This window comes from Pleuronectes platessa, chromosome 3, assembly GCF_947347685.1.
Source record: "Pleuronectes platessa chromosome 3, fPlePla1.1, whole genome shotgun sequence".
Taxonomy (NCBI): Eukaryota; Metazoa; Chordata; class Actinopteri; order Pleuronectiformes; family Pleuronectidae; genus Pleuronectes; species Pleuronectes platessa.
The window spans coordinates 10,261,051-10,285,820 of record NC_070628.1 but is presented as its reverse complement, the minus strand read 5'-3'; the positions used below and the strand labels follow the sequence as shown (position 1 = coordinate 10,285,820).

General features: G+C 43.9%; 1 protein-coding gene and 1 long non-coding RNA gene across 2 annotated transcripts in view; one reads left to right on the top strand and one right to left on the bottom strand.

The window, feature by feature from the left end:
- Nucleotides 1-24,770, top strand: part of LOC128437234 (uncharacterized) — an 89,198-nt gene that overhangs the window by 55,067 nt on the left and 9,361 nt on the right. The window lies entirely within an intron of this gene.
- The window catches only part of bnc2 (basonuclin 2), a 121,885-nt gene continuing 105,109 nt past the window's right edge, over nucleotides 7,995-24,770 (bottom strand). The window contains exons 5-6 of the mRNA XM_053419299.1: nucleotides 17,932-20,306; nucleotides 7,995-11,179 (exon numbers count right to left, since the gene is read on the bottom strand). Of these exons, the coding sequence (XP_053275274.1) occupies nucleotides 10,357-11,179; nucleotides 17,932-20,306 (3,198 nt within the window). The 3' untranslated portion in view covers nucleotides 7,995-10,356. The remainder of the gene's footprint in view (nucleotides 11,180-17,931; nucleotides 20,307-24,770) is intronic.

Genomic DNA, 24,770 nt, shown 5'->3' with positions numbered 1-24,770 from the left:
TGCGTGATTGAAAAAAAGAATAGATGAGGTGGAGCCGAGTTCAGCCAATGTGTTTTTGATTCAAGAAAAAGGTAAAATATACCATAGCAGAAAGTCATTCCTAAATTGAACGTGTAAAAGTATCAGTGAGTTAGGTCACAACATGTGGAAAGAAAGATAAGGATGTTTGAGGAAAACCAAGAAGAAGTTTTAGTTTTGTCATTATCACAACATCCAATCAGTGTGAACAGGTTTTTGGATTAAATTGAGAGGGACACGAGGGGTATGTGTTGTTTGGCCTCTGTCCTGGACAGTGTTTGCAGTGCAGCTGTCCCAGTAGAGGCTCCTCGATGCCGCCTCGACCCACGAGAAGAGATACGTCCCTTTCAAACACGCCCACCACATAGTTTCATGCATTCTTCAACACTTGCATGATTGTTAAGTAGCACATCCACAAGAGAGCAGCGTGGAGTTTAGAATTTCTAATGAAAACAAACACAGCCCTGGTGGAGGAGTTTGTGATAATTGACCTCTTAAGAAAAGACACAGGCTGACCCGTGGTTCTGGGTGGAGAGTTAGACGCCTCTCGTGTTCTAACAACCTGTCAAATATCTTCCTCTAAAAAAGTTCTGCCATTCTTGAGATTTCTTCTTCGTCTCCTATGGTTGTCTCATTTGAAATATTGGCTAGACGGCCCCCCCAAATGATTTCTGGTGGTACTTCTCAGTTTTGTCTGTTTGGTTTATATCAGGGAGTTTTCAGAGGACGTGCACAAACACAGATGAAATGATCACAGCGGATGGACAGTTTGCTCTGTCTGTCCGTGTGCATATCTCACATTCAGCATAAATGAGCCTTCAAAATAAAACACCAAACATGATGATTTATCCTGTATTTTTTTTGGATTAAAACGATTTACGTCTCCCTTTTTAATCCTGAGACCACTTTAAGATCTATTTTTTGAAAATCCTAAACTGTGTTGTTTTAATACACAGACATGAATATAACAAATTAAAGTCAGGAGCCCTCAGCCTCATAGATTTTAGAAATACCTGCAGTATCTCATCCCAAGAAATACTCCTCCTGTGTGAGGCTTGTTACAGCAAAAAATGTACCTGCTAGGATTCTCACAGGGCTGCTACTGTTGTCGATAATCCCTTCCTCTTCAATCCATCATCTGTAAAATAAACACAAGCCACCCCCACCTGTGTCTGACTCAGAGGGGTGAGGGCCCGTTAACCTGCGCACACAGGCCACCGGCTCGGGGCTGCAGATTCCCCGCCTCCCTGTTTAGATTATTTCCACGGAGGCGGGTGACTCTCTTGTGTCACTGATAAGAACGCAGCAGGGTGGCGGCAGGAGGGTCAAACCACAAGGGGAATAAAAACTCAGGAAAATAACAGAAAAAAAAATCGTTATCCCCGGAAAAAAAAGTACTTTCCCCCAAACTTCTTCACCGTGGCACAAGGCTATTACACTGATAGAAATTCCTCTCCCTCCTCGGCGGTCTGGCCCTGAGTACGCGAGGGGCCAGAGTCTTAGCCACATCTCAAGCTAATTTACAAAGATCCCGAATTATTCTCTTATCTCGGGCTTTAAAGGTTGTAAGGTTGATTAACAAGGCCCTGTCCTGTTTATCAGTTTGGGGCTGGGTGTGGAAAATAGCCTGCGATAAGTGCACAGACCATTAAACATTCTATTTCCCCTAATATTTGTCGGCAACCATCTGCTTAACTGATCTCCCTTCACTTTAATTAAAAGGGATTCCCGTCTTGTTGGGGTCATTATGTGCTGGCGGACGCCAGGAGAGGGGTTTGTGATGAGTTCAGCGTTCCCTCTGTCCCTGGGTTGCCAGAGGGCTTTTTTCATCCTCCCTTCCAAGTTAACCCCTTCCTCTCCTGCTGCACTTCCACCTTGTTATTTAGCGGGTGGAGCAGACTGGAGAATTAGTAAGTCCAGCAATTCTGAAGGAGATCCAGTGTGATTCTGGTGAAAAACTTTTCTCTTCACTAGAGATGTGTGCAGATATTCACACCCTCTCCCTCAACTCCGGGGCATGAGACTCCGGCTGTAATGGTTTGATTTGCCCAACACTAGTTGGATCGATGCAGCTGTTTACAGTTTCTCCCTCTCTCATCCCTTTTGTCTTTTTTCTAATTTAGTGTTCCCAAACCATGGACAGTGGTCTGAGTCTGTCTGCTGTGCTTGCATCTTCGCCCTCCTCCCTGCTCTCCATCACTGTCCATTGATGTTTTTCCCCCTCTCCTTCTTTTCTCCTCTTCCTCTCTCCTTCCTTGGTTGGTCTTGGAAGAGGAGCTGCATGCCTCCACACTTCTGGACAAGACTGATGGCTCGTCAATAGCATTAGCCAGCATTGCAGGCCTCACTGGTGTAGAACCAAATCAATAGGGCCCAGTAAAAAGTCTTATACGTGTACGCGGTCCATCCCAGCCAAGGCTCGTGTTACCACAGATAAGTTTTTATAAGAATTCAGGAGTCGCCATCGGTAATGTTCCCTGTAATTCCACATTTCCTCTGCCAGTCACTAACATTCATAAGTACTTCTGCTCACAGTCCTCCAGTCCAGCTTTTAGTGTAATTATGTATTGGACCCTTCAGAAAGTTGAAGGAAAACGTTTCTGTTCTTTGTCACGTTAAATAGGAATTTAAATTTAGAAGCCTTGGGATAAAGAAGTGACGTAGAAAATCTTTTTCTGCTCTTTCTCTCTAAATTCTGGTCATTTACCTTCTAATTGTATTGTGCAATTACAATCAATTAGTTCTCAATGAAAATTGATTTTCTGCTTTCAGTGCAGTGGCTGGATGGTGTGTGTGTGTGTGTGTGTGTGTGTGTGTGTGTGTGTGTGTGTGTGTGTGCGTGTGCGTGTGCGTGTGTGTGTGTGTGTGTGTGTGTGAGAGAGAGAGACAGAAAGAGATAGTAAGATAGAGGGAGAATATCTTTGAATTAATTGAATGTGAATTTCATGGGAAGCACTGTTGCCTCACTGCAAGAAGCTTCCCGGATCGGATTCCGGTTTCCTCCTGCTCTCTGTGAGGAGTCTGCATGTTGATCCCTGTGTCTGTGAAGGTCTTCTCCAGGTCCTACAGCATGTTCCCACAGTCCAAAGACATGCAGACTGGGCTCAGGTTGTTTGGAGACACATATTTGTTTTTCTCTCAGTATGTTGGCCTTGCAATACGCTGGTGACCTGTCCAGGGTGTGCACCCCGCCCCTCCCATCATATCAGTTGGGATTGGCTCCAGTTTTACTCGAGGGGCCATGCAGTGTGAAATGAGGCTAAATTGCGGAGAAAGAGAATTGCAGTTTATCTGGGTGAAAGTAATACGCTTTAAAGACGTGGCGTCGGTGTATAGATGCGATTACCTGTTATGAATGTGATGATATTATTTTCTATTAGTGATGCTGGAAATGATAGTGGAACATTACTAGTTTTTTTCCTAGATTTTTTGTGGAAAAGTGACATAAGTGTGTATTAAATCTGATACACAACACTATCTGATATCTGTCTGTAGCTGTTCTCGCTCAGAGAACGACAGCCGCTGATTTCACACACGTGCAGAGCTTCTGCATGGACGGCAAAATAAATACCAGTTTAACCATAAGAATAAGCTGTGTGGGGTTTTACCATGAATACTTAACATCTACTCCTGCCGGCTAACTTCTATTTGAACCTATGTGTTCTCTCTCTGTTTTGGGAGTCAGTCCGTTGAAATGGAGATGTGCATGATTTTTGTAGACATTTTGCCAAAATGACTTTGAATTTGAATTTGAAATAACCTCTGGAACACGGTCATGCCTCGAGTTGTGCTGCTGCTTGTGGTGAGAAGAGAGAGCTGCGTCCTATTTATTTGTCCTATATCCTGCAAACGTGAAGGTGAGAGGGAGCTGGTGATGTGTGTTCTTCCTCTCTCGTCTGCACAGGTTCACAACACCGTAATTACCAAACTTATATCTTATTGTAACTCAGCCATTGATGCTGCTCTGCTTTCGAAAAAACTTATTTCTGAAGCATAACATTTAAAATCTATTTTTATAGCAGAACCCACGTTAAATTGACAGAAGCAGAGTCTTCACTGGACTTCCAGAAAATGAAAGACTAATATAAAGATCTCTAAGGACAGACAGACGGACAGAGGAGCAGGTGAACGTCTTTCCTCTGTCAACTTCTCCAGCCTCTCCAGCTCAGATAAACACCCCCCCCCCCTCTCTTTTCCTCTCGCTCTGCATGTACCTATTCTCCCACAGTAAAAAGGACTCTGCCTCTCAAAGGTCAGCGGAGGGCCAGAGTGTTTGTCAGTCCAATCGATGGCCTGCCGTCGCCGTCAACATGCCCAGTTATGTAGCGGGGAGGTCAGCCCCCCCTCCTTGGTGGGAGATTGTCACTGAGGAATAAAAGGGGGGGTGTGTATGTGTTTAGGATGAGTGGCGGAGGATATCTGGGAGAAGTGGGGGAGTATCTCTTACCGAGCCTGCATATAATCAATACCATGCAGCGCTATTATTCTGAAGTGCGTGTGTTTTTGTGTGTGTGTGTGTGTGTGTTGCGCTGTTATCAACAATGACAGGGGATCAGGGAACCGGTGTGTGACAAAGAGGAATGGTGTCTGATTCAAGGTCAATAAGGCCGATGTGTGTCACTGCTTCACTTTCTCAGAGGGGGGGGGGGGTGGCTGGCGTTATGTTCCCGTTGGTTCGCAGAGCAAGCATGACATCCCGGCTGGAGCTCATATCAATTTGTAATTTTAGCCGCAGTCACAGCAAATGATGTCAGCGCAGGTCGCATTGTGTAGAGTGACCCCGCATTTGTCTGTTGTTGTTTGTCAGTGTCTGTCGTCCGTGTCTCCGTGTCAAGTCGTTGCTCCGAGGTGAAAGTATGTTTTTCTTTAAAGGATGTTAACAATTGTGTATTTTAATATTCATTATTTATATTGTTTATATGTAGTCAACAATGGAATTTAAAGTGTATGTAGAGGAATAAAAAAAAACTAAATTACTGATTATCAATAAATGTAGTTTTCAATTTATTTTCAAGGATACATTCAGTTTTTATTATCGCCAAAGAAAAGATAGTATGTAATATAATTTTAATTTAATATCCGCTTATGATCAGACAAAGGTGTATTCCCTTTGTCCCCCCCCCCCCCTTCAGTGACCATCTTACTAATTTGCTAAAAACCAGCGTTGCCTTCTTCTCATGCCAATACATCATTTAATAACTCTATTAATCTTATCGTCCACTGATTGGTCAAGATAGCCTTTTCCCCACTGGTTTTTATCACAGGGTAATTAAAGAGCCCAGTAAAACCTGCTGAGATCACTGTCTCAAATGGCTTGATTGACAGATGGTTTCAGTTTTTTTTCTACATTATAGAATTCAAGCTCCTTCGTCTTCACAACATTTTTACGACAACACAATTTAGGGATTATTTGTTAAATCCAGGTTTCGAAAGAAATATGAGAACAAAATGCCAGTGACTGATAAATCTTTAATATAAAAATTGTACAAGAATTCTGATACAAATTACAAGAGGTATTTGGACAAAATATGAATAAAATTCCATTTACATCCCAAAACCCTTATGCATTTTATGCAAAAACCATAGACAGTTATGATACAGAAACAAATACAGGAAAGGCAAAAAAAGGAAAGAAGAACAAAGAAAAGAGTCTTTTCAAAAAGAGGACACCCCCCCCCCCCCCCCCCCCCCCGTCTGCAAATGGGAAACACCTGTTTAGGTAACGTACAGTATTCATGAGGATTCCAAATCACCATTTTGACACCAAAGTGAAACAAGCTCCTCTGCTGTGTTTGTTCTCCGCAGTGCGACCGTGTAGCCATGCAACGCTGTCGAGTGCCAGTGCCACAACACGGGCTTCTTAAGACACACACACACACAAAAGCACAAAAGAAAAAAACCATAAAAAAGAAAATCTAAATTCACCGGTTCTTCAAGCTTATTTATATTTTAAGACTGTAAAATATGATTGGCACAATGGAAAACGTTTCATGAATTTACAGTATTTTTTTTTTTTTTGCAGGATCACTGACATTTCACAGGTTCCTGTTCAAATTTAATGAGGGTCTTTTATTTTAAGAGACTGAAGCATCTATACACACTATTTACCTCCTATCCACATATTTCTTACGACGTCCCATCAAACATTTGAATCCCACTCTGTGTCCCGTGTCGCCTCTCACACTCGCTGATGTGAACCGAGCGGACAGTGATTAACAGGTCAGCCGCTCCGGCTCCCTCTCTCTCCGCGTGCGACGTAGAGTTACAGAATAATTGATGCCTGGCGCTCTCCTAATCAAATATTAAAGATTCACTTCAGTAGTCTGGGCCAACGAGGCGCTCTAAGTGACCCGGTGTTGCCGTCCCGTGGCCCGGTCACTCGGTAGCAGAGTGCACCTGGGCCCATGCAGTCGGGGGAAGTAAGACACACAAAGATTGGATCGAGGGGGGGGGGGGGTTCTCGAAGGAGTGGCGGAAATTGGCGGGTCATTTCTCAGAGGAGAGCAGAGTGTGTAGGGGCGAGGGGTGGAAACACGAGGGGCGGCTCGATCGCTCTCCGGCAGGCAATCAAGAAGAAGCTGCTGATGAGTCCTGGGGAGTCCTGGCCCTGCTGCTCTCTTGCTCTCTTCTCTCCCTGTGGTCCTCTCTTCTCCTCCCCTGCCTTGTTAAGTGACTGCTGCGAGGCTCCGGCCAGACCACTTCCTACGCCCAATGCCTTTTCCCTTCATCTCTCCCTTCTCTCGCCTGTCTTCTCCGTCAGTCTCCCTGGCTACGCGGGACGGTTGTTTGTGTGTTTTCTCTCAGCTCTGTTTCCAGCATCTCGCGGCTCGGAGCTCTGCTGGCATGACCGGCGCCACGCAGGACGCAGAAGGAGCCCGTAAGGGGAAGGAGACGGGTGTTGTTTGGGAATCTCTGCCCGTGATATTCAGCCTTCTGTCTAGTACCCACGAGTGCACAGATAGAGAGGTCATGCACTGCAGCTGCTGCTCGTGAAATGGGTAGCCAAGAATTGGACATGAGGAATGTGGAAAACAACAAAGTCAGAAAACTTGTTTTTCCTGCTCAGATTAAAAAGGGCACAGAAGCTCTTTGGATGCAGCAGATTTATATTAAAATAACTTTTAATATGTCGGATATGTGCCGCTCTCTTTTCCAGAGACCTCAATTCAGTCTGTGATTTTGCAGGCCTCATTATAATTTCTTTTAGTTACAGTTAAAATGTCGGAAATTATTATCTTAAGCATTTCGGGATATTTCAAATGAAATAATAATAATAATGATAAGAGCTTTCCATGCCTGACTGTCCATCATGGAAAATGGAGCGGCTCATCTACTGCGGTGTTCTCGCTCTGACCCTGTCCCTTCCATCACTAGAGGTTAACAAGTCATCCAGTCCTTGTCGTCCCTCCGGGGGGAGGAAGTATTTGTGTGCCACTCTCCTCTCTCCCTGCGCATGTGTGTGTTTGTACGGTTGTGTGTTGGAGAGACAGCTGTCAGCAGGGTTCCTGGAGTACCACTTTTTTTATTTCTGCCAGAGCGAGGGCCGGGGGGATCGAATGAGTGAATGAGGCAGCAAGCGCCTCAGTGAAACCCACTCCGGGGAGAAGGCAGGGGTTCCTGTACTCAATTTCCCCTTCACTTGGGATAAACAGGCAATTACCCATCCCTTTCTCCTATGCCATGGCCGTCCGGTGAACTTAAGCATACACTATTAGTGTGTGTCCCTGTAGGACCTGCGCTGTGGGGTGTGGAGGTGGTGAGTGAGTGGCGGCTTGAAGAAATGGGTAAGGCGTTTGTTAAATGACTGTGCTCTGACAGACAAAGAGAAAAACAGAATGAGAGAGAGGAGCTGAATTGGATTACTGGGCGACCCTGACTAAGAATAAGCACATGTATAAAATGAATAGATGAATTCAACCAAGTTGAATAAGTCTAATTGAATTGTTCAGGGCGCGCACTCTGTCCTCTTTTTTCACCCTCTCTCTCTCTCTGTCAGTGTCACAGTCGTGTCAGCAGCCTCGGCGTCTGGCCGTGTAACCAAGTGACAAGTGAGATATTAGACAGAAGAAGCTGGAATGGCAGGGACACGCCTGCAGGTAACGGAGAAGCAGCACATTTTTAATGATCGCTGCTGTCATCCTTTCCCCCCTAGTCAGCCTTCCACCTCTGCAACCCTTCCATCAGCCACAGCGCCCTGTCTCGCTCTCTTTATTTCGGAGACGTGTCGGCTGCAAACTGCTTGTTTCATATGCGCAGAGTCTTAGAAAAAAAATAATATTAATGAAATATTTCTGTAGAATTGGTCTATGTCTATACGGCAGAACGGCTTAAATATGAAACAAACGGAGCTCAACACTGTTATGGATGTAAGATCTTGTGAATACTGTACAGCACGCGACATAACACTGCATATTTGTCCCTCCTGTGTGTAGCACCAGTCAAGTAAGAGAAGGTCTTGTTGTATAGTAACACATGGCATTGCTAATACATTGAGAAACAAATCAAACTGATGAACAATTCTCTATTTTTTTGTCTTTTTACAAAAAATATTTTCATACTGGACAAAAACATCTCCATGAACACACATCACCCACCAATAAATACCCCTTCCCTTGGCTACTTTGCCCAGTTACTGGAAATATTTGTACCGTAAGACAGTCATGGACATGTTAAAAAAACGGCTGCAACCAAGCAGCCGGGAGAAGGGCGACACTTTTCATATAGCACATTTGCAGCCAACACTCAGAAATGGAAACCGATACCAAAAATATCACAGCAAAAAGATTTAAGACTCAAGTGCATCATATTAATCCAATGGGGCATGATTTAAGTACAATGTCACAATGAAACATCTTTTTCTAAAGCAAACACTTTAGTTTTGGTCACAGTTGAAGGACTATTTCATCTTTTTATCTCTATTTTTATTTTTTAAGATGCCTTTTGTGGGGGAAAAAAATGCTTTTCTAACTTTGACAATTTCACAAAAAGGTCATGCTTTATACAGATTACCTCACTCAGCCACTGAAGTTAAGTGTTGTGATCACAACTGGCAACCATACACAATGTCTCCTATAAACATTAAGAGGCTTTATCAGTATTTACTTTGTGTTTGGGAAACAGCAGTTCATATTCAGTCACACCTGGACTAGGCGCAGAAGCAAGACACTTTGGAGACACCTTCTGAATACGTGTTTTTGAGAGATAGGGGGAGATCTCCGGCTTTGTTCGGGGGGGGGGAAGGTTTCCTGTTGTGAAAGTATGTTTTTGAAACTGAGAACGTGCAAAAACTGAACTGGCACAGGTATGTTGAAGGTACTGTCATTTCCCTTGGCACTGTAGCCGTCGATGACCCCAAACAACACCTAAACTCACCATTGCAAAAAACTCCTCATTATAATAATATTACACATCCCCTTGTATAGATGCAAAGTGCAAAAACTGAATTAGTATACTAAAGCTCATAAACGTAAACAGACAGAAAAAAAACAGAACAAAAAAAATCAATAGAAATACAGAGAATGATATCAGTGTAGGAGCCTAAAAAAGCATGCCGGCAACCTCTGAATACCTAACAAGTAGATAAAGCAAGTCACGTGATATTCTTTTTTTTCCTAGGACTCAGTTTAAAACATATCTTTGAAGCTAACATAAATGAATCAAGCTAGTAAGATGCTACCTCTTTCTTGCCTATAGCTGGAAGTATTGTACTGGACTGTAACATAAAACCATAAGGATTAAGGATTGAGAGAGAGAGAGAGAGAGAGACAGAGAGAGAGATAGAGAAAAAAAAGGGCAAACAACCATCAACACAACTCTTTTACACCAAAAGCCTCTTGGGACATTATTTACAAATGAAGCTGTCATGCTTTTGTAAGGGGGTTCATTTAAAAGCTATCATTACACAAATACAACGAGAAGATTTTTCTTTTTTTTCTTTTTCTCAGTACTATTATTTCTGCAGGCAAAGTCACAAATAAGAGTTTGAATAGATTCTTTGGAGACGGACATGAAAACAAAGTGGGGGGGAGAGGTTTGAAAGTACAAGTTTGGAGTTCTGTTATAAAGTAAACTCCGTACTCAAGAGTCTTGTCCTTTTCTTCCAAAGAAGGTGAAGTCAAAGGTCAAAATAATAAACTGTATTTAGAGTCAATGAATCTTATAGAGGGACACACAAATGTCTTGCAATGACTTACAGAGAGGGGGGGGCAGGAGGAACACAAGCACTTAACCTGTATCTGATGGCCCTGGACTGGGGTTAAAAGCTAATTTGAGGAGGAATAAGGATGAGGAACGACGGGAGGAGCAGACTGACAGGAGGGCAGAGTAGAAAGTCATTATTTAGTCTATTATTGTAGAGAAGGGCATGTTTTTATGGAGGTTGGGGTTCTGCGAGTGTCGGTTGCGACTGCGCACTGAGCTGAACACCATGTTGCAACCGGGAACTTTGCACTTGTGCATCTCTCGCAGGTGCACAGTCTTGTAGTGCACGCGCAGGGTCCCTTTGTTGCTGTACATTTTGTGGCAGATGTTGCAGAGGATCCCACTGCCGCCACTGTTACTGCCCCCGGTGGACGAAAGGAGGAATGGTGAGGAGGGATGTTCAAACCCCTCACCATGTCCTTCTCCTCTGAGTTCTCCAGTCTCACCCCGCTGCCCTCTTTCAGCTCGCCTCTCGGCACGCTGGGAGCAGTCCTCTCCCTCGCTGTTGCCCTCCTCCTCGTCCTCTTCTCCATCCTCCTCCTCCAGGTCATCCAGAAGAATGCCTTCATCGCTTCCCTCATCTGACTCGTGTGAGGAGTGGACACTGCTGCTGGATTGAACACTTGATGTGGTGCTCAGGTCCAACACCATGTAGTCATCTGGCTGGCCCTGGGAGAAGCCGTTGGTGTGGTGATTTTTGAGGTTGTGGCTGAGAGGGTGGTGGAAATACTCATTGCTCATGGGGGAGCGGGCATCGTGGTTCAGGCCGGTGTGTCCAAGGCTGGCTCCTCCGATGCCCATCCCAGCCATAGGGTCCAAGCCCATGTGGTGCCCGGCGTAGATCTTAGCCAGTATCTCAGCTCGCAGGTCCTTGGGCAGTGGCGTGAGTTGGGGGTCCAGGACAATGTCGTCCAGCTCTTTGGTCAGCAGTTTGCGGTGCAGGTTGATGTTGGAGCTGTGCCTAACGTGGGTAAACATAAACATTTGAAGATCAGTATACGAAAACTGTAATAGAATACCAAATAGCCACAGTGATGAAATACATAGATCCATACATCTCCTCTCCAAAGCTCAATATATCTAGGAACCACTACATATAGATATATTCTTACTATCAGTGGAGATACACAGAGATTAACAAAGAGAGAGAAATCCACCCTGCAGCTCTCTGCAGAAAGGAGGACTAACACTGCACAGAGAGACAGAGACAGAGAGAGAGAGAGAGAGAGAGAGAGAGAGAGAGAGAGAGAGAGAGAGAGAGAGAGAGAGAACTAGTGTTTACTGCTGTCAGCATGTCTGCACTGCACAGCCCTCAAATCCAATAGACTCTGACTCAATTAAATACTCCACCATATTGAATGGGAGTTTATCAATTGATTCGAGCTGTGGTAATGTGATAATCGAGGGGAACTGGATAGCATATTAGCACTAGGCCCTGACAGCATTATCGCATTGGCTCCCTATTGGAGGTGGCTTAATCGAGCACCTCAGTGAACATGTCTTTATGTAGCCCTGGATTTAATTAAGATGGGCATTTTTTTTCCCAAACACAAAGCAAACTATATCACACAATGTGCTACAGCTGAAGAAAGTCAGTAACAAGTGCCATGCTCAAGCCAGGCTACAATTAGTGAGGATTTTAGTCAGCACACAAAGCCATGCTAAAGGATGCTGGGTGCAAAATGGGCATTTGAAAAATGAAATTCAAAGCTTTTTTTGTTCCAATTTCTTGGAGTAAGAAGAAATGGGTCGGGGGGGGGGAGACCCACTGCACACAATGTCACAACAAAACTGCAAAACACGGAAAAAGGAAACTTAAGCAACTATCACCAGTGTCAGATAAGACATACACAAGGCCCACTCCCAGAATATCAGGTCAGCACTCAAATGAAATCAGAAAATATGCAAACACTCAGTGCCTTTTTAATGTGAAGGGTATCCATGCAGGGAGGGCATGTCTGAAAAATAAAAACAAAAAATAGGGGGGGGGGGGGGAGGTTGGGGATCATCCTTACGGGCAAAGATGGAGTCACAATGGATAGTAGAGCTTACCAGCAGTGGCAGGGTTGATGCAGTCAAAAAGGGTCCCTTTCCTTTAATTATTTACTTCCCTATCCGACATTGTCCTGCAAGAGGTAAAAATACATTCATTGGAGGGACCCTTTTCTGTGAACCAAGCAACCAGGAGCCCGTCCACTCGAGCATTGTCAGCATTGAGGAGAGGGGGAGCGTGGCAAATCGATTGGCTCTGGCTGTCACTGTGTGTGAGTGTGTGTGTGTGTTTGCACGTGCTAGTGTCTTTTTTGTGTGTATGTGTGTGAAAATCTGAAAATATACTACCTCCTTCTAGCAGGACTTCGATCAAAAAGACTATATAAATCCTTTGTTCTTTTTTTATCCTTTGATAGTTCAGTTGCACCCATATGGCGTTGGCTTATGGCTGGAGCATGGGAGTCATGATTCAATGTCTGTGGCGCAGAGCCCGTATCCCTGTCTAGTCAAGTACATGTGTGGACACTTGGCTGTGAGAGGCCAGAGTGCTTTAAGAATGTCCAGGAAAGTCGGGGATCAATATATATAGAAAAGGTGACAATTTCTGCAGGGACACAGTGCAGCTAACTGGCTTTGATGTGAAGGGGGTGGGGTCATAGATTTGCTGTGTTAAACTCTACGTGCAGGATGCTGTTGATGATGCTCAAGTAGGCAGGTCCTTTGCAACATGTCTCCATCTCTAAAACAACACCTTCTCACTGCTAATAAGCTCTAATTTAACCACTGCTATATCTCGTATTTTTTAAAGATATTAAAGTCAAACATGCTAAACATCATGCAGTAAGTATGTAGTCTGCGCTAGAGCTACAGCAGCCGGTCTAAATACTCAGGTTTCACATCACAGGGTCAGAGAATTACAACAATGTCTAAACCACAATCTTTATGCATTTTACAGATGTATGCAAATAAAATAGATGTGAGGAAAGATGTCATTTGTAACCAATTAAAATGATAAAGACTGAAGAGGAGAGAAAGAGTCCAGTTTATGATTATTTGCACAAACATTGTTTAGTGTCGGCCATGCTGCCTTGCCCTGAATAATCCAAGTTACTCAGCTGAATCTACACACAGAGGCTATAATGCATTTATCCCCTTCATTTATCAGATTTAGACTTTCTGCCCCATTTCCCACTCCCCTCTATCCCTTCACCTCCATACGTTCCATCTTTCCTCCCCCAAACCCAACTCCTTAGCCCCCCCCCCTCCCCCCCTCCGCTTCCATCTCTTCCTCCCTGTTGGCCAGTAATGTGGCTGGCAAACCAATTTGACAGTCTCATCTTCGCCCAAAAGACGGGGGAGGCCTCCTGAGAGCCCATTTTTGACTGTGCAGAGGAGGCAGAGCGAGTGTGTGCCTGTCCCAACTGGCGTTAATCATCCGATGGCCCTTGCCCTTGTTGTTGTGTCAGTGTGTGTGTGTACGTGTGCGTATACGTGCGCGCATGTCGTCTAAATGACTCATAATGCGTAAATGAGATGGAAAGCTGAGTGGTATTAAACTGACACCGGTGGTTCTTTGTCTTTCCTGTCATTCGGGCTGTGTGATGAGGTTTGGGTGCACGTGGGAGGACAAGAGTTCTAGTAACATTTATCACTCTGCGCCACTGTTGCATCTCCTTTGTATTGTTTCAGCCTATTCCACAGTACAACATAAAAGAGTGCATACTCATTAAATATGCATTCAATATCACATGAAAACATTATTATGTACAAGTAACGATTTGAAAAGCCTATTGATTACAATGTGCTTGTGTGGGTGTCTCTGTTATTTAACTAAGAGAGTGAAATAATTCCCTTTTATTCTGCACAAAGTACATCACAGGGATGCATGTAGTCAATGATAAACCAAAGGGGTGTGATATAAAAGTTTCCATCTTTTAATCAGCAGATATTTTAACGAGGGCAAGTGGCTTTCGCTTACGTATTCCCTCTAAACGCAGCACGCCCTTTGTTTATGAGAGACAAACAGAGGGCTGATTGCGGAGCAGCGGAACTGGGCCTACATGCCGGGCGGGGACCGAGGGACAACGGAGGGAGACGGGGAGAGAAAGGAGAAGGGAGGAAAGAGACGCTCCAGCATAATTAACCTTCACTCTCCGTTTGCAGTGGCCCACGCGGGCACGACGGGCTGCGCACTGCTGCACCGTGGGAATGTGGGGAAGGGAGGACACTGACTTTCCGTAGCGACGTAGAAGGAACGGGTTATATGCTGGAGTGAAGGTCAAAAAAAAGAAAGCGGGACGGGCGGATGAAAGTGAGATAAGTAAGGCAAAGCTTGTCCCCAGGTTAGAAAATATTATAAACGAGGCTAATAATGGTCCTGATTACTGGTATGTGCACCTTTCCAGCAGTTAATCATGCACCTTCTTCAACACCTCAGCTGCTCGCTCCCCACAATAAATATGCAATCATTTACCTCCGTGCAGCAGGCTGCCGGGAGGCTGGGATAAAACAGCCCACTGTAAAACCACATACACACACTCACACACACTTATGTCGCACCCGGTTTTACACGCAAAAACACACACATTACATGCTTGCTCAAGGGCACGGTGAATTATCGTTTCCTGTGTGTGTGTGTGAACCGTCTACAGTCTTCCTTTAAACATGTGTGCAGTGTAAAATAAAAAGGGCTGGAATTCAAACAAAATAACTTCTTCTGACACTTTTTCGATGCTAGTGCGTTTCCAGTGTCCTACCCTGACAATGTCATCGCGCCTGTTGTTTCTCTCTGTAGTTTGAATGACTTCTTCCTTTTCTTCTTCACTTTGATACTGGAGCTTTTGATCCGGCTGTCTGATGGTGTGTTTACGTGCCTTTGGCTTTTCACTCGGTCAATGGGCTAATCAGGTATGCGAGGTACTTAAGACTTCCCTGTTGCTGGATGTCAACAGCTGTTTGGAAGGAATTGAGAAGAGGATGCCAGGCAGGCCTGCATATTATAATGCTACTATAGTAGCATGGATTATTCAGCTGTGAAAACAAGACTAAATAACAACTGGGGTACTGTTCCCTTATTTAAATTCAAATTATTTTTCTCATATTTGTTGTTTATCTGTAGAAGAGAATTATTTTGGTTTAAGTATTAAATGTTGTGTCTGAGGTGAAACACTGCAGGGAGGCTTATTAACTGTTACTCCCATCACTGTTGACAAAAAAATCCTATTAGGAGAGAGAATTGGACTTGATCTAATTTACTAGTAATAAACATTTGAAACATTATTTTGTGCAAATATCTTTCTACGTGCAGTTTCTTAATCTTATCAGAGCAAATGCTCTCGTGAAAACAACCAAATTATTTTCCCTTTTTATTGCTACCATTACACTCGAACATGCATTATATCATTAGAGGATTATCCAGGGACAGATTTGATGAGAGCCCGGCTAGTGTATTGACTCGTCTCAAAGCCCCAGGATTCCTTCAGCTATGCAATGCCCCGCTTCTGTTGTTTTGTTCCCCGTTTGAACCAGCGGCCGAGTAATATGTCCCATATGCTATCAGGAATTTATCCCCCACAGAAAAAGTATGGAAACAATAGTGTGCTTAGGTCTCACCCACTCAGAGCTGTACAGTTCACCCCCGGCTCAAAGATGTATTAATTTAATACATTAGATTCACACTTGTCCCTCATCACTATATAGTTACTTCCATCTCTCATATATCCTGCCACCTTTTGTGTTCACACAGCATTTATATGCTGGTGTTTGTAATAATGGAGTAAAACTCTATCACACACACAAGCACATTCAAAGTGACACATGAGGAGAGAGAGCTTATGAAGTGTTGTGTCGACATGTTCCCTTATTCCCTTCCAGAGAAGTCTAATCTGCCAGCCCTTCTGTGTCTGTCTACAGCCGACCACTAAACCTTGGCTTTGATACCAAATACCTGGCTGCATATTTGTGTAAACGCTCCTTCCCCTCTGCTCCCTTTTCCCATCCCTTTTCTTACATTTATATTTTCTATGAAAGCTCATTCAAGCTCGAAGGGAGTAAATCATTCACTCTGCTCTGTCTGTAAATTACCGATGGCACTTTTATTTTGTGAGCTACTCTCTTAAGTTTTTTTCCTCCATCACAAAACTCTATGGAACTCTCTTTTTTTCCATTGGATTTATTTTAAAATAAGTAGTTTTCTTTTCTTAGCTATTTGTACATGTTCCCTATTTGTGTGCGTGTGTTTGTGTGTGTGTGTGAATGTGTTACACAGCAGGCCGGTCATGCCTCAGGCTTTCTCTATTTCTGACGAAGGGAACTAACAAAAATCACCGGTGCCAGCACAGCACACGAGGCAGTGGATGCTAAAATAACACTTGCTGTCATCTTGCGGCTGTCGGCACAGCTGCATCAGGTGAGCAGCAGGGTTGCACCTTCACAAACGCTTAGTTGTCACCTGTTCTGCTCCCCCCCGTTCCCCTCCCACATGCATTCTAATACGAGTCCCAGAATCTCCTGCTCTATTTACATGCTGCTAATGAACAAACATCGGTAGGAACAGATGCCACTGAAATAACAAATGCATTAAAAGGCTCGGGGTGGAGAAGGAGCAGCAAGTTTAGGAGGAGGGAGTTAGCGGTGGTGGAGGAGGGAGGGAAGGGGGGGGGGGGGCAGAACCACTGTGTGGGCGATACAAAACACAGAGAAATATAAAGGTCTGTCTGACAAGATTTAAGATTTGTATCTTGTCCTTACCTAAAATGTATGTCAAATTTTGTCATCTTTATGCAATAAAGAATAGAAAGAATGAGACTGTTATGTTGAGCATCATAGTGCTGTTTAAGAGATAAAGGTATTTGTTACACTTGATGAACAATACTGATGTATATTGCTCCTAGATATTTATAAAGGATTGTGAATGGGAAATTGCTTGTTGACATGAATACACTGGCTAATTTCACTCAAAAAAGTCCCTCCCATTATGCCCAAAAATAAAATTGTGATTCCTTGGGCAGCCTGAAGTATCCCAGGTCACCAGTGATGTGAATGTACCTTCCACTTGAATTATAGCAAGAACCTGGTGCCAGTGTGGCTGCAGTATATATATATTCTGCAGAGTGAGTGTGTGGAGCTGATATGTGCTAACAAGCCCAGGTGAGCATGGCTAGCCTCACCTCCTAATGCGCTAATAGATGCAGTGGTTTGACAAACTGCTGTCTATGTTAATATATGCGCCTTCACCGCCCTGTGACAAGGTGAGGTAGTGAGGGCAGGTAGACAACACACTGCAGCTGGGGGGTTTAAGAGTACATCAAAGTACTCGTATGAATGTGTTTGTATGTGATTCTGATCCTAACACCCTGCTCTCCTGAACTTTGACTTGACAAGCAGCAGATGTCCCTGAATTCATTTTCCAGTGTTCCATTAGCTAACAGATGTTAAAGTGATAGCGTCGGTAGGTAAATGTGATACAGTCATGAAATACTGCAGTTAAATCTTGTTTTATCAACTTCAAATAGAAAGACATTTCTCTCCCAAAATTGACAATATCTAACGTTTTGACATGGCTTTTAAAAAACATATATTCTGTGTTGTTATGTAGTGGCAGTTTGTAGTCATGTTTAAAAATAAAGACAGAATTAAATATTACCATTGAACCTACCTGCAACTGGCACAATCACAATCACATTAAAAGGAATAGGTCACAATATATGTTCTAGAACTAACCTGTCTCGGCTCCGCCGGGAAGGGAAAGCGGCGTTGCATCCGGACACAGTGCACACATGCATCTCTTTGAGGTGCACATTCTTGTAGTGTAGTTTCATGCTGTAGGAGCTCTTGAAAGTCTTCTTACACACATAGCAGATCTTGGGGTCAGGACTTGAGCATGGATCTCCCTCCGGTGATTGAGAAGAAAGGAATTTGGGTGGACTGGCACCATAGCCCATCGAAGAGATGAAGCTCTCATGCAGGGCAGCCATGCTCGCAGCAGCGGCAGCAGCCGCTGCCATGCCTCCGTTGTAGATGCCATACTGGCCCATGCAGAACATGTCATAGGTAGGATCATTCAGTTCTTCCTTGATCTTCATAGGGTGGTGATGAGGAGAGGGTGAGGAATGGCCCTTGCCTTCCATTTCCTTTCGCAAATGAGCTTCCTCATTTCCCTCATCATCCTGTTCCTTGTCAAGACCTCTTCCAACCCTGCTGTGTTTTGGATGTTCATCCACATCCATGAGCTCATCCCGGTAGAACATCTTGGAATCAGAGTTTTCAGATTCGTTCTCAAAGTCTCTCTCATGGTCCTGGTCTTCAGAGGTGAAGCTGTCCATGCAACGTAATTCACCAGAGCTTCTCAGATCATTACCTCCCCTACTGTCACTACGAGTCCCTTCCCTGCATTCATCTTCACTCTGTCTCATCATGCCTCTCAGAGCTAACCCAGGGCTCATCTCATCCTGAGAAGGGGATTGCTGCCCACTACCACCACTATGATTTCCATTGCCACTGTTGTGGCTGTGACAATTTCCATTGATTTTGATGTTGTTGTGAAGAAGTGATGACTTGTGATGATGGTGATTTCGGTGAATGTTATCTTCATCATCATCATCTTTGTCATCGTATTCATCCGCCACATCAATCACCTCCTTTTCAATCTTTACTGGCATGCTAGATTTACGAGGCTTCTTTTTGGGTGTGGGGTCACTGACGCCACTGGTGAGGTCATTATGGGAACTAGGTGTAGGTAAGCGGTGGGACATGGGTCCTGCCTCTGACATATGAACATTATTATGTGAAGCCACAGCTGCAGCCAGGATGTGCTGGTCCATCAGGCTGGTACTATTAGTGGCAGTGGGAAGGATGGGGCTTGTGGGCAGTGACACTGGTGGGCTGACAAGGTCTGCAGGGGACAACAGTGTACGGTAGAATGGGGGCACTGGCTGGACTGGATGAACTGACTTCAACGAGGGGAACACCAGTGGACTTTGCAGAGGTGACTGAAGCATAGGGTCTACTGGTGGGGTAGTGAAGCCCAGTGGTGGCCTTCCAGGGCTGGTGAGTGTGTAGCCACCATTCTTGGTGCTTGAGATGACGGGCGTACCAGGGGCGGAATTGGAACGGATGAGGTCCTTGTCACGGTTATTACGCAGCATTGGCATGTGTAGCCTTGGGTTGGGATTGGCACTGTGACGATTACGGCTGCGAAGTGAGCTGAAGACCATATTACATCCCTCAATGGTGCAACGGTGCTTAATCTTCAAGTGTACAGCATTATAATGTATCTTAAGGGTACCTTTGTCATAAAAGGTTTTGCCACAAGAATTGCAGCACACACGACCCTTACGTGAAGTGGATCCCATGCGGCGCATGCGATGCATCTTTGAAGAAAAAGAAGAATGGGTGATGGTTTTAGACTGCTCGTCCTTTACAAAGTGGTGGTGGACCTGATGGTCACTCAAGCTATTTGACTGCTGAGATTGATTTTGGGAGTGCTGTTGACCCTGTTGGAGCTGTGTCTGTTGTTGAGCTTGATGGGTGGAAGGGGTTGGCGAGATGGGTGATGCCCTGTTGTTGGGCTCTGTCTTGGGTTCAATGTTGTTGTTAATGGCTCCAACGGCTCCACGGTTTGGGCTCTGGCCTGAGCGGAAGGGTGACAGGGACACTTCTGAGTCACTGGTCTCCACCTGTTCAACTTGGTTTGGCAGGCTGGGCTCCCTGAGCCGGAGGGCGGACTGTTCCATCGGCAGGCCATTTGGCGGCAAACCAAGCATCGGAGCAGAGACTGGGTTAATGTATTGGAAGGGCAGGAGGAAGGCTAAGCTGTTGGGGATATTCTCAAAATGGTGAATGCTCGACGGGCTGCTGGTTTCCAGATGCGTCAGGAGTCCAGGGCTGCGGGTCCTGCTGTTGCTTTCAATGAATGTCCTAATACCGGAGTCTGTCTTGGAGGAGGGAACTGTAACGGCCTGACCTTCCTTCTCCTGAATGGCCATCAGCTCCACAATGGATTTGGTCTCACCAAAGCGTAGGAACTGCTGCAGGGTGATGATCTCTTCTTCTCGGGACATGATGGACCAGCGGTCTATCACCTTGCCTGCAGTATCCTAGATGCCCCACAAGAGAGAAGAGAGAAGACAGAAACACAAACCATTATTGATTGTGCATAATCAGTGTGGTCAAAGAAAAGGATAGAGCAGGGGTTAGTTTGTAAGGGCAAGCTTTTCTGCTCATGAAATTCAGAGGCCCCTAGAGCGACATGTAACCCACAGAGCTTTGTCAAATACCACTCCCTTTCTCTTTTCCAAATGCCATTTTTTTTCTGCTCTGAAAATGTGATCATTAATCAAACAATGACAGTGGTCAGGAGTTTAATTGAGTCCCAAGTAAACAAATAAAAATCATTGAGGTTGTTATAATAACAGGAATATATCTGAGACAAAAACACATTTGTAAAACATTGTTTGAGCCAGAAAAACTAAACATAAAATATAATAGTTAAATAAAGTACTAATCTCTACTTGGCTGACAGGATTTCTATCTGTATGGCTCATTCAAAGATACAAAATGTTCATACAAGGTTGAATATTTATCATGATTGATGTTAGTGGGGTTCTCAGGATGTAACCTTAAGTTATAATCATATCATATGTCAATAAACAAACTGTTTCTCATTAACTAGTAATGGTGAAAACCGCATACGTCATTTACGGCATCCTCAACTAATGATGCATTGTTGTTGACAGTGGCACAACTCTAAAAGAACAAATATATTAATATATATATATAATTTTTTTTTTTAACAACCCCTGGCAGAACTTTTCCAGTGGGACTTGGGCATTTTTCCAAATAGAGCAATTTACTTGGCTAGTCTTTCAGAGATTTGCTATTAATTGCTGAAAAATAAAAAGGCTTGAAAATGTGAACATTGTCAAAATATCAAGGGATGGCAGAGGATTCTGGGAAAATAATCTTGGCAGATCCTGAAAATTCACTTTGTGATTGAGCTACTGCATTGAATGTTTGTCCTTTTGTATGAACCCACATCTTTTCCTGCCTCATAGCACCGATGACAGAAGTCTTCACAGAATTATACTCAAACAGTAACTGCCACAGATGTTGTTACGTAAGATAGTATGAGTGTTTGTGCGAACAAGATAGAAATAGATGAAAGTGGGAGAGAAATAGAGACATTGTGTAAATACGGCAGTTCGCACACAGGTTCCTGAGGGACCAAGCGCAAGTGACATCAAGGGAATAACGCAAGCGATGACAATTAGTCACAGTGAAATGGTAACATTTTCGAATGTGCTCCAAGCTGCTGGCATCTATAAAACATAAATGGCAACTCTGGTGAGTAAAAAGCTGTAAAAACCAACATCACAAAGCACAAAGGGGCTTTAAGGAGAAAACAGAAGATAAATGTTTTAAGAGAGACAGCTAAAGAGAGAGAGAGAGAGAGAGAGAGTCAGGGAGAGACACAGAGTAAGACGAGCAGAAAAACACAGAAAATAAAAGTGTGAGTGGTTTCATATCATGCCCTTAGAAATACTGGAGAAATAGATTCTTCTGAGACGAAACATCAATAGTCACTGGGGTATTTGTTGTTAAATATACATTAAAAAACATTTTATACTTTCATTCTGTGCGCGCTCTGGAGTTTTTGCCTGAAGGTATGACTTTAAATTCTAGCCTGGGCACTATTATTTCATAGTGCATGGCCATATGGGCATTAGTACTTTTATTTGATTTAATTGAAACACAAAAATTAAAGCAAATTAGAAAGTGAATCTTTAAACAGTTCCACAGCCAGATCATTTCTAAAGAAATTGTAGTTCTAAGAAGCGCTGCAGTCTTTTGATATTTTCTTGTCACAAAAAAAAGAGAAAACATTTTTGAGTGTTAGGCTTAATTTACAACTCTGATTAGAAGGAGAGAAAAAAATTGTAAAACCAATTTAACTGTATTATTCCTATTAATAATTGCAGGGAATCTCAATAATCACCGGTAGACAATTGTTAAACTCAGTTTAAGCCAGTTTAACACATGGTAATATCACTTTCTTAACTGGCCCACTTTAGATGTTTGCTCTTTAAAACATTCATGAACTCCTATAAAGGAGGTACTTTTAATTGGAGTTCTATTAATAAATAGGGATTCATCTCAATCAATAGTAAAGTTTTGAAACCATTTTTTTCACGCATCAACAAGATGACTTGTCCAATGCCCTTCATATAAACACCAACTTCCTCGCCTTGTCTCAATCACTGACTGGATGAAACAGGCCTCTCTAGTCCTACCCTGTTCCTTCAGTTCCCATATCCCAAAGTCAAAGAAAAGCCAAAACACAGTGACAGGCCAAACTGCAACCTATTAGTACATGGAAGGGTCAACCAGCCGTCAGAACAGGTCAGCAGCTCGGCTCGGCAGTGGACCCTGCGAGGACGCCACAGGACGCTTTCCGAGCCCTCCTCGTTAACTGGTCAATTGAGTTTTGGAGGCCAGCAAGTATTTGGGCCAGGGTCGGGCTTTGAGCAGAGAGTCAACGCAAACTCAAAAATGGAGCAAATCAGTCTGGAAAAGAACGTAAAAAGAGAGACTCGATCAAGGTTCAGTCCATGTAGAAACTGCTACTGCCAAGAACACTTTTCAATACAATTCAGTAGGTCATTTGCAAAGGTATATTTTGCAATCTATCTCTTTGTCTTGAATTTCGCAGGCAAAAATATTTAGCGGAGATAACCGCCATAAGGAATTATAACCAGTCAAAGGCCAAGAAAAAAATGCCCACGATTTGGTTTGAGATTGAGTTTATAAAGTGTGTTGACAAACATGTGTAGACAAAGGCCCCTATAAGGACTATTACCACAGTAAGTCTCACCATTCCACTCCCCTACATTAGCCCTGTGATGCTGTGAGAGAAACAAATATGCCATTAGAAGCACTTTTACAAGTAGGCACTCATCTTCCAATTAGCTTAATGTGGCCCTCTTTCCCCTATATTTTCCAGGCGTGCCCCACCTCTTCTTGTACACTCCCTCCAGGAAAATCTCATTAATCCACCCCTCCCCCATCTCCGCCAGTGCTATGACATATTAGCCTGTCATTATGCATCCCAGAGTCCTTTAAACAATACAGCTAAACCTCTGTTTGCCAGGTTAATGACTATTAGCCAGTAATTACCGAAGAGAGACGAGAGGGTACCCACTTTGTCTGTTGGACAGCCTGCTGCTATTAGTTTATTTTATCCGCCTGCCTCCATGTCTCTCAGAATTAATTTAGCGACGGCCGTATTTATTCATCTCTCTGCCGCTGCGACGCATTCTTAATTCATGGCTCTATCTAAATACTGTGGTGCTGGATGTTGTGTAGTGGGGTGTGTGGTGGTGTATCCTCCTTGCAAATTGCTGACAATGAGGATGAGCAAATGATGGCCTTGTCATGGACCAGGGCACCACTGTCAGTTTAAACAAATCAGGCAATTATGCAATTAGCAGGTTATGTGCTGGGCTGTATTAAGAGCTGGGTTGTGCAGCGTTGTTAGGTTGCATAGTGTGCATTAGGGATTAACAGCTTAACATGTATATGCTTTTCACTAATTATCACCTATCATATTCAATGATTGAGTCTATGAGATGCTACGCTGCGTACATCGTGAAAAAAGATAGAGAAAATATTAGCTAGCGTTGAGTTGACGTGTCCGTATACACTCGAACAAATGAGAGATCTCCAGACACCCATGGAACTTGTGTAACATAATAGCATCTTGACCTATAAACTGGCATGGTGTGCAGTTATGTAGAACCTGTGTACTTACACTGCTTCCACTTAAACGTAGGGGCAGTTAAACTGATCATAAGACGGTATCACATTATAGCAAAAAGGAGGATCAGTTCTCACAATGGCAAAATGAACCATGGGAACCACATTGATTCGCCAGTCACCTTGCACTGAATGCGATCTCCACCGAGCCTCGAGGGGATCCCCCATTGATCCTCAGTCCTGCTCTCAGATCCACTTCCTTTAAAAAAAACTGCTCTATCCCTGTGTTCGCTACTTCAGGGGAGGTTAAGCAGAAGTTCCTTGTGATCTGAGAAGGTCTTGAACCTTGGTGCTTCCTTTTCCATATTCTGTTTCTCCCCGCTCCACCCCACCCCAAACCGGGCCATATGAATAATGCAGAGGATCTAGTGGCAAGGGGTGCCATGGGGGATGGGTTCTTGCAAAGCCCACTGCCTGAAGCCATCACATCAGAGGGCAAGAGCTCCCAAGGCACAGTCTGCTCCCCCATTGGCTCCCCAGTGGCAGAGGTCAGAGGGCATGTGTGAACAATGAGATCTCCTTCTTCCCCCGTGATGGACCAAGGGGAAATCAGTAGCTACGTCCAAACGTGGGTGGAAGACATTTGTAAGAATCATAGAGGTTGAAATTTGCACTGTGTGATCATTGTAAATTCCTCCTTTATGCTTTGCACATCAAAAGAATGTGTTGCTTTGGATGTGACCTTGTTTATCCACCTTTTGATGTTTGATGTTTTCTCAGCTGCGAGGCGGTAACTTGCATCTTTACAG